Here is a 15,424-nt window from a genome sequence, read left to right as displayed (position 1 = left end):
CTAAGGTGAAGCTCTGTCTTCCTAGGTGTTTACATACCAAAAGGGGTAAAGCCCAGACCACTGAGAGAATCTTTTACGTTCTTAAAAGGCTGGAGTGAGGACTTTGGCCTTTTGGATTTTCTTTTTTTTTTTTGGATTTTCAAAGGAAACAGTCCTAGAAGAGGGAAACGAGAAAATGGTGTCATTTTTCTTTAAAAACAGAGAAAATTTTTTATTTACCTCTTGAATGGGTAATATGAAATGACATTTAAAACATTTAGACAAAGCAGAAAACAAAAGCGTTTGCATTGAACAAGAGACTATCAAAAACAACCAGGCAGATTTTTTTTTTTTTTTTAAGATTTTATTTGACAGAGAGAGAGAGAGTACAAGCAGGGGGAGCGGCAGGGAGAGGGAGAAGCAGGCTGCTGCTGAGCTGAGAGCCCACTCGGGGCTCTATCCCAGGACCCTTCCCGAGCAGAAGGCAGACACTTAACCGACTGAACCACCCCACCCGGGTGCCCCAACCAGGCATATTTTAAAAAAAGCCAAAGCTAATTTGTAGACAGTAACATAGCGGATTTGAAGAAGAATCAAATAGAAATTCCAGAGCTGAAAAATAACCAAAATGAAGAGGATACTGAGACAATATATAATATACTTTTTAAAAAATTTTTTAAATTTTTTTTATTTTATTATTTAAAAAAATTTTTTTTTTAAAGATTTTATTTATCCATTCATGAGAGACAGAGAGAGAGATGCAGAGGCAGAGGGAGAAGCAGGCTCCCCGCGGAGCAGGGAGCCCGATGCGGGACTCTATCCCAGGACCCTGGGATCATGACCTGAGCCGAAGGCAGACACTTAACGGACTGAGCCACCCAGGCATCCCTATAATATACTTTTAAGTGGAGTCCCAGAAGAAGAGAAGAGAGAAGGGGTAGAAGCAGTATTTGAGTGAAAGATACCAGTCCATAGGTTTAAGAAACCAAATAATTTCTAATACAGTAAAAAAACTAAAGACAAAGACAGTAAATAATGTAAAAGCAAATTGAGAGAAATACTGACATTCAAAGAACTCAGACTGACCACTGAGTTCTCTACATCAACAGTGGAAGCCAGAGGTCTGTATATGGATATTCTCAATGTACTTGAAGAAAATAACTGTCCAATTCTTTATCTGGCAAAATATTTCTTAAGAAAGAAAGAAAGAGGGGCGCCTGGGTGGCTCAGTTGGTTAAGCGACTGCCTTCGGCTCAGGTCATGATCCTGGAGTCCCAGGATTGAGTCCCACATCGGGCTCCCTGCTCAGCGGGGAGTCTGCTTCACCCTCTGACTGTCTCCCCTCTCATGCTCTCTCAAATAAATAAATAAAATCTTTAAAAAAAAAAAAAGAAAGAAAGAAAGAAAGACATTTCAAACAAAAACTGAGTTTGTTACAGCATATCCACAATGAAGGAAATTCTAAAGGGTGTTTTTTATACAAAAGGAGTATTACAGATTAAGAGATCAAAGATGAAAGAAAAAATCAAGAGCAACAAAATAGGTAAATACATCGTTGAATCTAATGGACATTGTTCAAATAATGGTAATGTCTTTTGTAGCTGAAATATATACAGAGCAATGCAAGATGGCAGCCATGATTGACTTGGGAGTAAAAGTCCCCTGCAATGTTAGACTGTTGGAAGAACTGGAAGGAGGCCAGAAAGGAGTAGGAGATGGCACAGTTAGCTGGAGTCTGGAAGATGTGATGTCATGACACTTACAAGATGAGCAGGGATGATAATTGGGCCTCCAAGAACAATTTATGAAAATTGCACATACAGCCTAAAAATAGAATGTGGTCCTAAATACCCAGAAGACCCCCCCCCTTTTGTAAGATTTGTAACAAAAATTAATGTGAATGGAGTTAATAGTTCTAATGGAGTGGTGGAGCCAAGAGCCATATAAGTCCTAGCAAAATGTCAGGATTCATATAGCATTAAAGTTGTCCCGAAAGAGCTCTGGCACCTAATGATGTCTAAAGAAAACATGAAACTCTCAGCCGCCCAAAGGACAGTGTTACAGCAACTAATCAAAAAGAAAAACCACACGACCCCCTCCCTGCCCCCCACTTCGATTTAAGCAGTCTTCATTTTCCATAGTAGTACATTTTCTAGATAACGTCTTAAAAACCTCAAAATACTGGGAAGGACGCTCCCATTCAAAGGCAGTTTATCTTAAGATACTGTAAACGATACTAATTTTTTGCCCATTTGAAATATGTAAGTTGTGATATAACAAATCATCCTGTCAAGTGAAACTACTGTCCACATACTTGAACTTGTGGGATCAAGAAAGTATATTTAAGGGCGCCTGGGTGGCTCAGTTGGTTAAGCGACTGCCTTCAGCTCGGGTTATGATCCTGGAGTCCTGGGATCGAGTCCCATATCGGGCTCCCTGCTCAGTGGGGGGTCTGCTTCTCCCTCTGACTCTCTTCCCTCTCGTGCTCTCTGTCTCTCATTCTCTCTCTCAAATAAATAAATAAAATCTTTAAAAAAAAAAAAAAAAAAAGAAAGTATATTTAAATTGATTCCCATAACCAATGGGGCACATCTGAGTCAACTATGAAAAGACACATCACATAATCACCTTGCTGCTGATTACATGGCCTGGGTTCTCTGCCTTCTACCCTTCTCCCTCCCTGCCTTCTCCCTCCCTCCCTCCTTGCAACAGCCCTCCAGCTGGGGTGGCTTGCTAGAGTAGGTGAGAGGTTTCAGGTCACAACCTGTGGGACTACTGATGGGTGGGCGGAGGTACTCCATCTGCACCCCTGGTTTCTTTTTCTTAAGTCTTAAATGATGCCCTCTCCCTTCCTAGCCATTGTCCTTTCTTCGCTTCCCACTACCACTCTTGGCCAAAACATAGATTGTAACCCCCTCTGCTCCCCTCTGAAATTGGCCTTTGGTGAGGAATTCAGGGCTTTCCCCATATCTTCTCCCCCACCTTAATCAAGGGGTACTGCTTTTTCCTTCTTCCTAACAGCCCTTTTTGTACCATCACAACCCAACACTTTTCATGATACTTCCTTGCTTTGGCCAGAAGCCGTCAGGTAAGGTTGGAAAGAGCTTCTGACTTCCTTCATTTAGTTTTGGAACCGCATTTACTCCACCAGCCTGGGAATGAATATTGGGTCCTCAGCCCTGCCACCCTCTGCTGTCATCATCAACTGATGGCAGTTTTTTTTTTTAAGATTTTATTTATTTGATAGCATAGGCAGGGCGGCAGGCAGAGGGAGAGGGAGAAGCAGGCTCTTGCTAAGCAGGGAGCTCCCCGACGCAGGTTCGATCCCAGGACCATGGGATCATGACCTGAGCTGAAGGCAGCCGCTTAACCGACTGAGCCACCCAGGCACCCCTGATGGCAGTTTTTTAGCTCAGGTTTTGATAAAGTGAAAAGAACAGTCACCAGGGGTACTCAGACCTTCCAGCTCTCAAAATTCTTGGTGGTGAAACTTGGAGAAAGGCCACAGAAGACACCTGTAAGCAAGTACACACAATCCCTCTGAATGAATTGTTTTCTTTTCCTATAATTGCTTTTGCTTTTAAAACTTGAAGAAGTTTTAAACAGGGTTCTCATTTGGTAATCTTGCAATCCATTTGGGTCTAGTTTGGAATCTGACAACTGGGACAAAAAGAACCTTGAATTTGGTGCATATTTTGGTTTTGGTGCTGCTGTTTCTCATGGTCCTCAGCAGAGATTAAGAAAGAACTCAGTTTGCACAGCAGATCCCTGAAACTGGTGGGCTTGACTCGCAAATTGCTGCGTTTTTCCACTTTTCTGTTCAGGACCACTAAATGCTGAGATATAGATGCATACCAAAATAAAAGCATTTCATTGTGTTCTAAAGTTTTTTGTTTTTTTTTTTTAATTTAGTGTTTGTGTAAAACCACCTTTGAAGCAGCAGCTATCAAGTCTGAAAAGCAATTGATGTTTCCATTAATCTTTTTCTGGGGAAACCTTAATTCTAAGGATTTAACACCCTGAAAGTAAAGTTTAACATAACAGTATTCCATAAGCAACTTTTTTATTGTCAGACCATTTTAATACAATAAAAAAGTATACATTAATATTAGAAAATATATATATATACGTAATTGTAGCATATAAATCAGAAAAAAACACAGTACAGTGGTCACGTGTGACAGATTTAAACCGCTCATACAGAATGTAATGGTTTGGGTTACAGTGTGGTTGGGGTTTTAACGCCAGCTGTCTCCAGTACAGATCTTCATCTTTTTAGTATCCGTGATTTTTGGAAATGTTTTTATGTCACAAATGTTAGATCTTTTGTTGGGTAATGAGGTGGGGATGCATAGGTAGATAGCAAGCTTTGTTCTTGCTTAATCTTGTATTCTGGATGTTTGTCCTTTGTTAGATATGTGGTTTACAAACTATTTTCTCCCAATCCGTGGCATAGCTTTTCATCCTCTTAACAGGCTCTTTCACACAGCAGAATTTTTTAAGTTTGATGAAGTCCACTTCATCAAGTTTTTTTTCTTTTATGTATCACATTTTTGGTGTCAAGTGTAAGAACTCATGTCTGAATGAAGCGCATCTAACAAACATTTTCTCTGTAAGGCACATCAAAGACTTCTTGCTCTTAGGGATATTAGACAGCACTTCAGCACTATGCTTGAGGACCATCTTAAACAGCAAAATTACCAACAAAAGATAGAAAAATGTGAAAAACATGGCACGAAGTAGACTGTGAAAAGGATACTTTTTTAAAATTTATTTTTATTTATTTTTAAAGATTTATTTATTTGTCAGAGAGAGAGTGAGCACAAGCAGGGGGAGTGGCAGGCAGAGGGAGAAGCAGGCTCCCCACTGAGCAAGGAGCCCGTTGTGGAACTCAATGTGGGGCTCTATCCCAGGACCCTGGGATCATGACCTGAGCTGAAGGTAGATGCATAACCAACTGAGCCACCAGGTGCCCCCCCACCCCCAAAGGACACTTTTAATATGAGAACTAAAATAAGAAAATAAGAAGGCAGTGTGTAGCCTTGTTCAGCCTCAGCTATGAATTCTCTCTCTCCTGGAGAGCTGATATTTGTCAGTTTTCTGGAAGCCTAGTGTGGAAGGAAGCTGCATGTCTCAGCACTGAGGAGTTGGTATTTATAAGATCACTGTTCTGGTTATTTTCTTCTTGCCTGTCTATATCCATTTTCCGCCTTTCTTTGCCTTAGTACATTGGTATCTAAGGACTACATCACCTGAGTCTCCTTGCTCTCTGGCTTCTGGTTGGGTATATTAGTGGGAGGCACTGTAATACTGGACCCTCACCTCTCCTAAAGGGTTGGGAGTGGTAAGGCTTCTTGCTGTTGCTGGTTCCTGGCTACCTCACTATTGGAGGTTCCCTTAACCCTGCCCACATCTTTGTAAATTGTTCCTTTACTAAACTCCTCTCAGTGGAATCCTTTGACAGGGGTCTGTTTCCTGCTGGGACCTGACTGATCCAAGTACTTATTCCTCCTGGTTTCAGAACAGCATCCAGTTCTCAGCTATGCCTGGTATTCTCCATGCCAGAAATCCTGTTTTACCCTTCTTCAGAAAATTCTCCTCTGGACTTCTGCCAGGGTGAGGGAAGTAGCCTAGCGCTGTGGAGTGAGACAGGGCAGGGAGAGGGTCTAGGGAGCCCGCTGTGGCTTAGCTTTTGTCCAGTCTTCCTTATGTAGCAACGTCTCTCTCCAACCCCACCCCTGGCCTTTACTCCCAGACCCAGAAGCTCTAGGTACTGATTTCCTAAACCTTTTGAGGAGTCTGCTGTGTAAATCAGGCTGTTTTCCCCACTGCCGGTTTAGAGTTCTTAGTGTCTTCAGCTAGTTAGGATCTATCTTTCATTTATCTCCTTTCCAAGATATTCCTAATGTCTTGGCGCTATTCCCCTTACTGACCTGGCTGGTTTATAGTTTTGTGTATAGGATAAAACAAACAAAAAAATACAGTAAAAAACCAAAATAATTTACCAAAGTTTTTTTTTTTTTTTAAATTTATTTATTTGACAGAGAGATAGCACAAGTAGGCAGAGCGGCAGGCAGAGGGAAAGGGAGAAGCAGGCTCTCTGCTGAGCAGGGAGCCCGATGCGGGGCTCGATCCCAGGAGCCTGGGATCATGACCTGAGCCGAAGGCAGCCGCTTAACCGACTGAGCCACCCAGGCGCCCCAATAATTTACCAAAGTTTTAATGTGCTTTTTAGAGTGAGATTAAATACATGGATTCAATATATCTTAATGTGGAAGACTCCATAAATATTTTTCAAAATTGAGCTTATGACGAGCATACTTGGAGGGTAGGTATTCACTGTCACCTAGTAAGGCCTTAACAACCAGAGAGTTAGGAGTAGGTCTTCCATCCTCTTAGGAGTATTGAGAAGGGTGGCTAACCCCGATGTGTGAAGAGAAGCCTGTGTCACTCCTGCATAGAGGTGGGTGGAGTGAATGCTCATGGTCCTAATGCAATTCTGTGTCCCTGCAACCCAGGGGAAAATGTGCAATTAAAACCCACAATTCCTATACTGTAGAATTGCATCTTCCAGAGTTCTTCAGAATTGTAGTCTGATGATAACCTCTAAGATAAAAAGATCAAATTAATTTGAGAAATGTGTATATCTCCCCCCCCCCACATTCCCAAATATGTTTCATATTAAAGGCTATGGAGAATCCTGTGATTAAGTAATGGGATTGGTTTTGTTACCCTCGGTTTTCTCCAATATTATTTTACCATGTAACTTTTTGCATCCCGTAATCCCAATACTAGTGCTCTAACTATACTATAACTAGTGCTCTAAAATAGAGATTGGAAAAAATTCCATAATTGTAGTCCAGAATAGTTTTAAAGGAGGTGTAATTAAATGACATGGTCATGAAACATAAAAATTAAAAGAAATCTCAACAAAATACTCCTTAGAAATTCCTTATGAACTTTCCATGATAAACTATGTCTAAAATGTGCCTGTTGGCTCATTAAATGAGTTGACTTTGCATTTGAGGGTTAGCCAAACTCTTGGTAGACAACTTTCAAAAATATTTGGCTTTAGAGTAATTGATATCAAGCCATCTGCTATGATGTGCATATTTATGTCCTCCTAAAATTCATATGTTGAAATCCTAACCCCTAAAGTTTATTAGGACCTTTGGGAGGTGGTTAGTTCATGAAGGTGGATCCCTCATGAATGGGATTAGTGCCCTCATAAAAGATGCCCAGAGAGATTCCTTGCCCCTTCCACCATGTGAGGTGGGAGAAGTTGGCAGTCAGTGGGAAGCTGACACCAAATCTGCCAGTGCTATGACCTTGGATTTCCCACCGTCTAGAACTGTGAGAAGTAAGTGTTGTTGGTAAGCCACCTAGTTTATGGTGTTTTGTTTTAGCAGCCCAAACGGACTAAGACACCATCCTTTCTTGCCACAGTTAGAACTCACCAGTTACTAATTAAAGCCATTGTTAGATCTTCACAATAAAATCATTTTTTTTCCTGCATGAAAGAAATGGTTATGTTTCTCTATCAGAGGGCTAAAGGAAAAGAAACATCCAACTTTGAATGTGTGCATGCAAAGCATTTTCGGTTTCATTTTTTTCTACCAATTTATTTTGTCCACATGTTTACATAAAAAAAGGGCCCGTATATTTAATTAATTAAGTTAATGTAATTTATAGAGCTGTCTCTCAGTTAACTGAGTTTTGTCTTTTGTATTTGGTGTTATTTTGTACAAACATTTATAGAAGGGGACATTGTTCACATATTTATTTTATTAGGGTACTATAGTTTGTATAGACATCTGTCAATTATTGGGCATATAAATTTCAAATACTCATTTTTATAAAACAATGATGTAAACTTTGTCATACACATTGTTTTTCAAGATTTTGGAAAATTTCCTTGGAGTATAATTTGAAAATGAGATTAAAGACTATAAATTTTTCTGGTTCTAATATTTTATTGAAATTGTTAAACTTCTCAAGAAGTAAGAACATCCCCTTTTCTGGGTTCCTCTGACCAGATCCTAACTTAAGTTCCTGAAAACAAACTTCATTAGCAAGATCATCATGGCTCTTCTAGAAAACAGAATCCAACAACATGGAAGAAGTTCTTTTATATTTTTACTTTCCTTGCAAGAAGCTGAGTTTTGAAGGAAAGGATGAATATCTCAATTATAGAAATAATGGGAATTATGGCCATAGAATTGGTGTTTCATTCCTGAATACTCCTTATCCCTGAGGTCTTTATGGTCTTCTAGAACTGATTTATGGAAATGTTTTTGTGCACCAGTTTTTGAAAAAGAGTTCTTAAGCTCCAGCAGGTCAGTCTGAGGCTTGGCCACTCCAGCTCTAGGAATCCAACCCAGAATAGGTCTTGTTTCCTCGTTGTTTTCTGTGTTCAAGGACATCTGTTCTTCTCGCTTACTTAAAAAATGGTCTAAATCAAAAGCTTCCAAGTCTGGTTTACTTTCTAAAATACTAGGCTTACTAAGGCTAACAGAGTTTTGACACATAGTACAGTGGTCACGTATGACAGATTTAAACTGCTCATATGGAATGTAATGGTTCGGGTTACAGTAAGGTATATGTTGGGGTTTTAACGGCAGCTGTCTCCAGTACAAATCTTCTATCTTTTTAGTATCCGTGATTTTTGGAAATGTTTTTATGTCACAAATGTTAGTCAGATCTTTTGTTGAGTAACTAGGTGGGGATGCATAGGTAGATAGCAAACTTTGTTCTTGCTTAATCTTGTCTTCAGTTTCCTGTTTTTTATGGGTGACACCCCCCACTGTGTTATCACTAAGTGCCATCATTTCTGTATAACTGGGTACAAAGGTATGAAAAGTACACAAAACCCTAGGGGTACAATCTGGACAGGAAGGTGGTCTTTGCTGGACAGTAGCCTCCAGAGGACGTCGGTTCTGAATCAGTCGAGCAATTCGTCCTTCCAGGGGTCTGGGAGGTTTTAAGACAGGATGGAATTTTTCTTGCTGTAGTGGTGGGATGAAAAGGAGAAAATCAGTTAATCTGGCATTATTAAGTTTATCGCTACAAATGTCAGGTCAAAATTCATACCCATTTTCACTGAGTAAACATGGGATGGGTGTAGGAGTGCATATTGCAATGTTTATTTATTTATTTATAGACATTGACATTTGTGCCCTAATAAACACATGTTTTTCTCATCTACTGGTTTTTGCTGATAAAGGGGGATAGATATTTTTACTTGGCTATAGAAAAATTCCTCCATCTAGGAACTCTTTGCTTTCAAACTTTCAGAGATATTGAAAGAATCTCAGGAGCAAGACTTCTGCCATCCCCAACAGATGATGTTAACAGTTATGTGCAGTTATTTAAATCTCAGCGAAAGCCTTCCTTATTGCCCAACCCAAGGGTTCTTAAACCTTGGTTGAATCAGAATCAGCTTTGGAGCTGGGAGAAAATGAGATTCCTAAGTTTGATCATCTGAGATTGTGATTCAGAGGTTCATTCAGACTTAAGAATCTGCTTTTTTAACAAGCATCTTGGGTGATGCTGAGGCCAGTGATGTGTTTTGCTTAGAGAAACACTGGTGTGTGGGGAGCTAGTCATATCTGTGCTTTTTGAGATGTTTTACAAATATTGTGAATCATGTCTGGTAACTTCAAAAGTGTGTGTATTTAAAAGGTTATTAATAGACATATGTCTGTGGTTGGGGGACAGGAGGAAGATGGGGGAGTTGATGAGGAAAGGGCATGTGGAAACTTTCTGGGATGATATTCAATATATCTGTAGGTGGTTGGGTAACAAAAGTGTGCATTTGTCAAAACTCACTGAACGTATACTTAAAATTTGTGCAATTTCATTGAATGTGTATTTTGCCTTAAAAGAAAAACTGCAACAAATTGAACTTTGTTTAATGATATGCGTGCTGAATGTTTAAGGCTGAAGTATCCTCTTGTCTGCAATTTACTCTGAAGGGCATAAAACATCAAGTGTATTAATGGATGGTTGGAGGGATGGAAAGATGGATAGATTATGTGATAAAAGAAGTATAGCAAAATGCTAATGGTGTAGAATGTAGGTGGTGGATATATGGATGTTAATTGCAAAATTATTTCAAATTCTGTATGTTTGAAAATTTTTATGACAATATGTTGAAGAAAAACTAAAAAAGAATGGATGGATGGTGAGGATGGAATTGATAGCAGAGATAATATAAATGAGAATGGTGAGAAGATCGTAACTGTAGTTTGGATTTAGAAACAAAACGGACTTAGGAGTGTCTTCTTGGATCCTAATTTGCTCAGAGTTGGAGGAGTTTCCATCTGTTATTAACAAATCTGTTATAACCTTTAGCCAATCAGGTTTGAGTAGATACTATGAAGAAAAAAAGAAACCCCAGCTCTTTAAAATACTGTGTTAAATTTGTCATAAAGAAAAAGTCTAGGGTGTATCATATCATACTTTATAGTATCCTTTTATGCAAGAAGCAGTTTTTAGTATCTTTATTTCATTCTACTACAACAAAATATTTCAACACTATTACCACTAAAACATGCCTTTCCAGAGTCCGTTATTTGTGTTTTAGAAACCAGCAAGATTCACTAAAACTTACTTTTAAACTTTTAACTATTTTAGGCATATTTTATCTTGTTATTAATAAAATTTTAGTTGATGATTTGCTTGCAGAATAATTTTGCACATAATATACTTGACAAGCATCCTTTGTATTACTGTACATATATTTTTTTGTAAACATGATAAAGCTGCTTCCTGAGGGGCTGGATCCTATGGGGTCAAATCTGTGGAAGTCTGGACAGCTTCTGAACACGCTTGACAATGTCAGTATAGGTATAGCGTTTTCTAGTATTAGATAATATTTGCTGCCAGTGAAACATAAAGAAAAAAACCCTTCTATGAATGATAAAGCACAGTCTGTGGAACTACTTCAGGTGTTATGATTTTTTTTTATCACCTTGGGAAATACTGAAGCTAATGTAAAATAAATGAGTCCAGTCTAAAAAGAGTTCATACTGAAATATCTTACAGTCACTTTTTATGGGTCTTTCCACAATTTATATCTTTGAAAATACTAATTTTGTTTTAAAAACTTTGTAGTTTTATAGGATAAAATCGAGGCCCTAAATAAAACAACATATATGTGTACTATTACTTCATTTTATTTCATGTATATAAGTAAGCCAACAGATGATAATTTCTGTCACTAAGGGCTTAATCATTTCTTTCAGGCCATTTCACATAACCAGTTAAGAAATCTGTATTGATATTTGCAGAGAATTTATTGGCTTTCAATTGTAATTCAGCCAACTCTCAATTATTGTGGATATCAGGAAGAAGCCTTTATCTCTTCAAAAGCAGTGATAATGTAGAAGATATACAAATCTATAAGGATTTGTAGAATTTATTAAGAATCTCATTAAATTAAAGGGTAAACATTTGTAAACTGACTCCTTTGTAAATTTTAGAAGAGTAGCATAGTAGAAAATCTGTTTTAAAAAAACACAAAACAACAGCACTGTGAATAGGAAAAGAAACCTGCCCTGTTCTTTGAAATAGTGGACAAGGATATTCAAACCGGTTCAAATCAATTCAGAATTAACTTCTAAGATGAGTTAAATTTTCCCTTTGCTAGCTTGGTCACCACTACTCATGAAGCAAAGAAAAAGTGGGCAAAACAAGAAGGAGCCTAACACCTGGATACTTTCCCCCTAAATAACTGAGAGTTGACTGCAATTACTTACAGGCTCTGGGTCAAATCCTATCTGTCCAGTTAACTCTGCTATCTCCTTTTCATGGTAATCATCCAGTTCAAGGGGGTTCATGGGCCCCAGACCTTAATGGAAACATCACATCTTATTACTTTGTTAGAGTAAATGAAGGATGACAGTTAAATGACCTTTTATAGAAAAACTTACCCATTTCTCTTTGTAATATGATTAGAACAAATAAATTGAAAATGAATTTTACCTCCCAGTTTCTTACCACCCACCCTAACTTCTATTAGTACTTAGATTAAGAAACGGAAAAACACTAGAAGATGCAAGCTTGTAACAGCATTTGTCAGATATTCTAATTTTGTTCTTTTTATTTGGATTAAAGTAAACTCATACCTGTAAAATCATGAGTGTATGAAGTGATCCAGTGGGACCTCTCAAGATTTCTTTGTATGTTGGCTTCTTTTAGAGAGCTAATAGGGTCCCACGAATTTAAAGAAGTGTTAGGAGCGAAGGTTTTAGGAGGTTTTGGGTAGAATACGGGCTTGTTTCTCTCAACGCATTTAGGAAACTAGAACATGAACATAAGTTTATTGTCGTTAATGTTATCTAGTAGAATAAGGGCTGATTCACTATGTCAGCAGGAAGGAGGGTAAAGGAAATTCCAAGCTGAAGTCGGATACTCTTTTTTTCTTCATTAATTACTAACATTCTGCAACTTAACCATATATAGAGTTAAACACAATATTTTACCAAAGGAATGGTGAGGTCTTTTCTGAAAGTTTTTTGCTTTAGTAAGGACTCTGTCTGATAACGTACATTGGAGAAACGTCCCTGGGAATACTCTGCCTCCAGTAACCTTTTATTAGAGACATAAAGGGCTCTGAGGTACTCCTTTGGCTAAGTACAACAAAAGTTGTGTGCCTCCCACTTCTCTTTCCTTGCTTGAAGTGGCACCATTTGATATATTTTATGGATTTCTTTCTTTCTTTTTTTTTAAAGAGAGGGGGAGGAGGGAATGAGGAGAGGGAGAGAGAGAATCTTTTTTTTTTTTTTTTTTTTAAAAATTTTTTTTTTATTTATTTGACAGAGAGAGACACAGCGAGAGAGGGAACACAAGCAGGGGGAGTGGGAGAGGGAGAAGCAGGCTTCCCGCAGAGCAGGGAGCCCGATGCGGAGCTCGATCCCAGGACCCTGGGATCATGACCTGAGCCGAAGGCAGACGCTTAACGACTGAGCCACCCAGGCGCCCCGAGAGAGAGAATCTTAAGCAGACTCCACGCCCAGGGCAGAGCCCGATACTGCTCAGTCATGACCCTGAGATCATGACTTGAGCCAAAATCAAGAGTCTGATCCTTAACCAACTGAGCCATCCAGGCGCCCCCATTTTATTGATTTTTGATGAAGTTTAAGTCACTCAAATTCAAATAAAATTTTTTATTCTGTTGACATAACTGTTTACTATGGAGTTTATTTTGTATTTTCAAAAGGAGGTCTAAAAGTAAATGAACGAGTGCGTTTCATTACAGGCTTTTTGGCAGTTTAGAAATTCACTTTTTTCAGATTGATGACACTCAATATTTACTGAGTACCTATATGTGCAAGGTAGTGGCAGGGAACAAGGATGGATCAGAAACAAGTCATCCAGGAATATTGACTAGAGGGGAGGTAAGGCATGAACATAAATGACTGTAAGATGGAAAGTAACTCTTTGTTATAAAAGAAGTTAAGAAAGAATTATTTGTTAAAAAAAAAAGAAGAAAGAATTATTTGTAAATTGAGGGGAGGAAGAGATTGATTCCAGCTGAACAGGGAAGTAGGGCTGGGATCAGAGAAGAAGGGAGGAGACAAGAGACCATGTTATGTCATATTACAGAAATAGGCCTTTGAGGACATGCAGAGATGGGGAGGCCGAAGGAACAGTAAGAGCAGAGGTATGGATGGCGGTGGAAAGTATGGGATTAACATTCTTGAACACTATGCACTTGTCCTGACAGTCAGGCCCACCCTTAACATTTGCAGGTTCTGGGGCTAGAGTATAGTGAGAGCCCACATTCCACTAGTCTAACTAGTTTAATTTATAAATGAAGCAAATAAGCTGTTAAAGAAATAAAGTGTGTTCCTTTCTCCTACCCTGACAAAATACCTTCATGACAACTTGGAAGACTAAGTTCAAATTTAGACTTCTTAGACTATCCTAATTGTATATTGGGACGTGGTAGTTCAGAAAGAGCTAGTTGCTGGCCCTTGACCTCAGCATCCCTTACTGCTTTCTTCCTACCCCCAATTCCATCCCAAATTATGAAGTGTCTTGGATATGAGGGTACCCTGGCGCTCCATTATAGTTCAAGTTCAAGCTCCATTATACCTATTATCTCTGCTTCCAGCAAACAGCCATCACTTGGCCAGCCCTTTGACCTAGAGGTATATACTAGCTTGGAAGCAGTGTCAACCCCTGGGAGGATGGACCTGAGGAAGAGACCCCATGAACTTAGTTCAAAGCCATTTTGTCAAGGATTTCTGCAGTCCAACATCAGGCTGGGGTGGGAGACTGGGGAGCATGGGCTCTTGATAGATATATCCTCATGTTCCCATAAACATCCTGTGCCATAGGGAGGGGTATAGCCAGAGGAAGGCCAGAGCAGGGAAGAAAGGCATGGGACCTTCTAAAGTTCCTGGATCTAAGGGTGATGCTGATTATAGCAACACTGTGAAGTTGGAATGATCCCCATTTTCCATGTATGGAATAGTCATGGTAAAAGGCACTTGACAGAAGACTATCAAGTATTAAGTAACCACCTCTATAAACCTTTAATGAATATGTGGCTTGCTTATTCTTTGTTCTTTTTATCATGATTTGCAAAGCCAGCTTAGAAATAAGGACTTTTTTTTCAAATCTTGTTCCAAGGGGCTGGATTAATCCTGTGTCTTAATCTAGTTTAAATAACAGCAATGATCTACTGAAATGCAGGCAAGGGCGCAGAGGAAGAAAATAGGGGATGTGAGTTTTTACTGTAACCTGTGGTCTCTTGAGAAGAGTTTAAAGAGTCAGGAATATTTGAGAGTAGAGAGCTCACCAATTTTCAGTATGTTAAGCTAATGGTATTCTGAGAGGATAGTGAGAGGGGCTGCTGGTGATCATCCACTCAATAGGAATTAATTGGTTAAATGTACTATTCACAGGGTGAAGTTTGTGTCAATATATGCAAGATAAGTACAAAAGCAGGAAGGAATTCTGGTTCCTGAGATGTCAGTATCTAGGCAGATACTCTAGTCTACAAAGGAGTGATGTTAGTTGTTTTAAATTTGGAATACATTTTCAGAGGAGTAGTGCCATATAAATTGTAGTTACATTCCCCAGTAGCCCATAAAATTTATGTAATTCATAAATTGCTTAATAAACATTTACTGAATACCTATTACATGCACAATTATGTGCAAGCTTCTAAGGGCCTGTGGTAAGCACCAAAACTCCGTTAGTTGCCACAAAATAACAGAAATTAATACTATTGTAACACATTAAAAAAACCAAGAAATTAAATATAGTTTTTTGTTCTTAGTCTCGAATGATGGTGCTTAATCAGGTTTAATAGGGGAACAAGAACAGGTTTATTTTGGAGACCACTTTGCCCTTTGGAGAGCTTAATACTGGGTACGGTGGTTCCTTAGTGAATCGTGTTTCACTTAATTCTTTTGTATCAGCATCATTTTTA

The 15,424-nt window shown here is 38.8% G+C and overlaps 1 protein-coding gene, 1 long non-coding RNA gene and 1 pseudogene across 5 annotated transcripts in view; 2 read left to right on the top strand and 1 right to left on the bottom strand.

Moving 5' to 3' along the window:
* Positions 1-15,424, top strand: part of LOC116630952 — a 55,701-nt gene that overhangs the window by 3,906 nt on the left and 36,371 nt on the right. The window lies entirely within an intron of this gene.
* LOC116630951 lies at positions 1,447-2,050 on the top strand (annotated as a pseudogene).
* The window catches only part of CUNH7orf31 (chromosome unknown C7orf31 homolog), a 36,734-nt gene continuing 29,472 nt past the window's right edge, over positions 8,163-15,424 (bottom strand). The window contains exons 7-9 of the mRNA XM_032401902.1: positions 12,108-12,282; positions 11,739-11,830; positions 8,163-8,984 (exon numbers count right to left, since the gene is read on the bottom strand). Of these exons, the coding sequence (XP_032257793.1) occupies positions 8,163-8,984; positions 11,739-11,830; positions 12,108-12,282 (1,089 nt within the window). The remainder of the gene's footprint in view (positions 8,985-11,738; positions 11,831-12,107; positions 12,283-15,424) is intronic.

Source organism: Phoca vitulina, unplaced genomic scaffold, assembly GCF_004348235.1.
Source record: "Phoca vitulina isolate PV1807 unplaced genomic scaffold, GSC_HSeal_1.0 scaffold4, whole genome shotgun sequence".
In the NCBI taxonomy this organism is placed as follows: domain Eukaryota; kingdom Metazoa; phylum Chordata; class Mammalia; order Carnivora; family Phocidae; genus Phoca; species Phoca vitulina.
The sequence above is the reverse complement of the archived record's forward strand: the minus strand, read 5'-3'. Positions and strand labels throughout refer to the sequence as shown.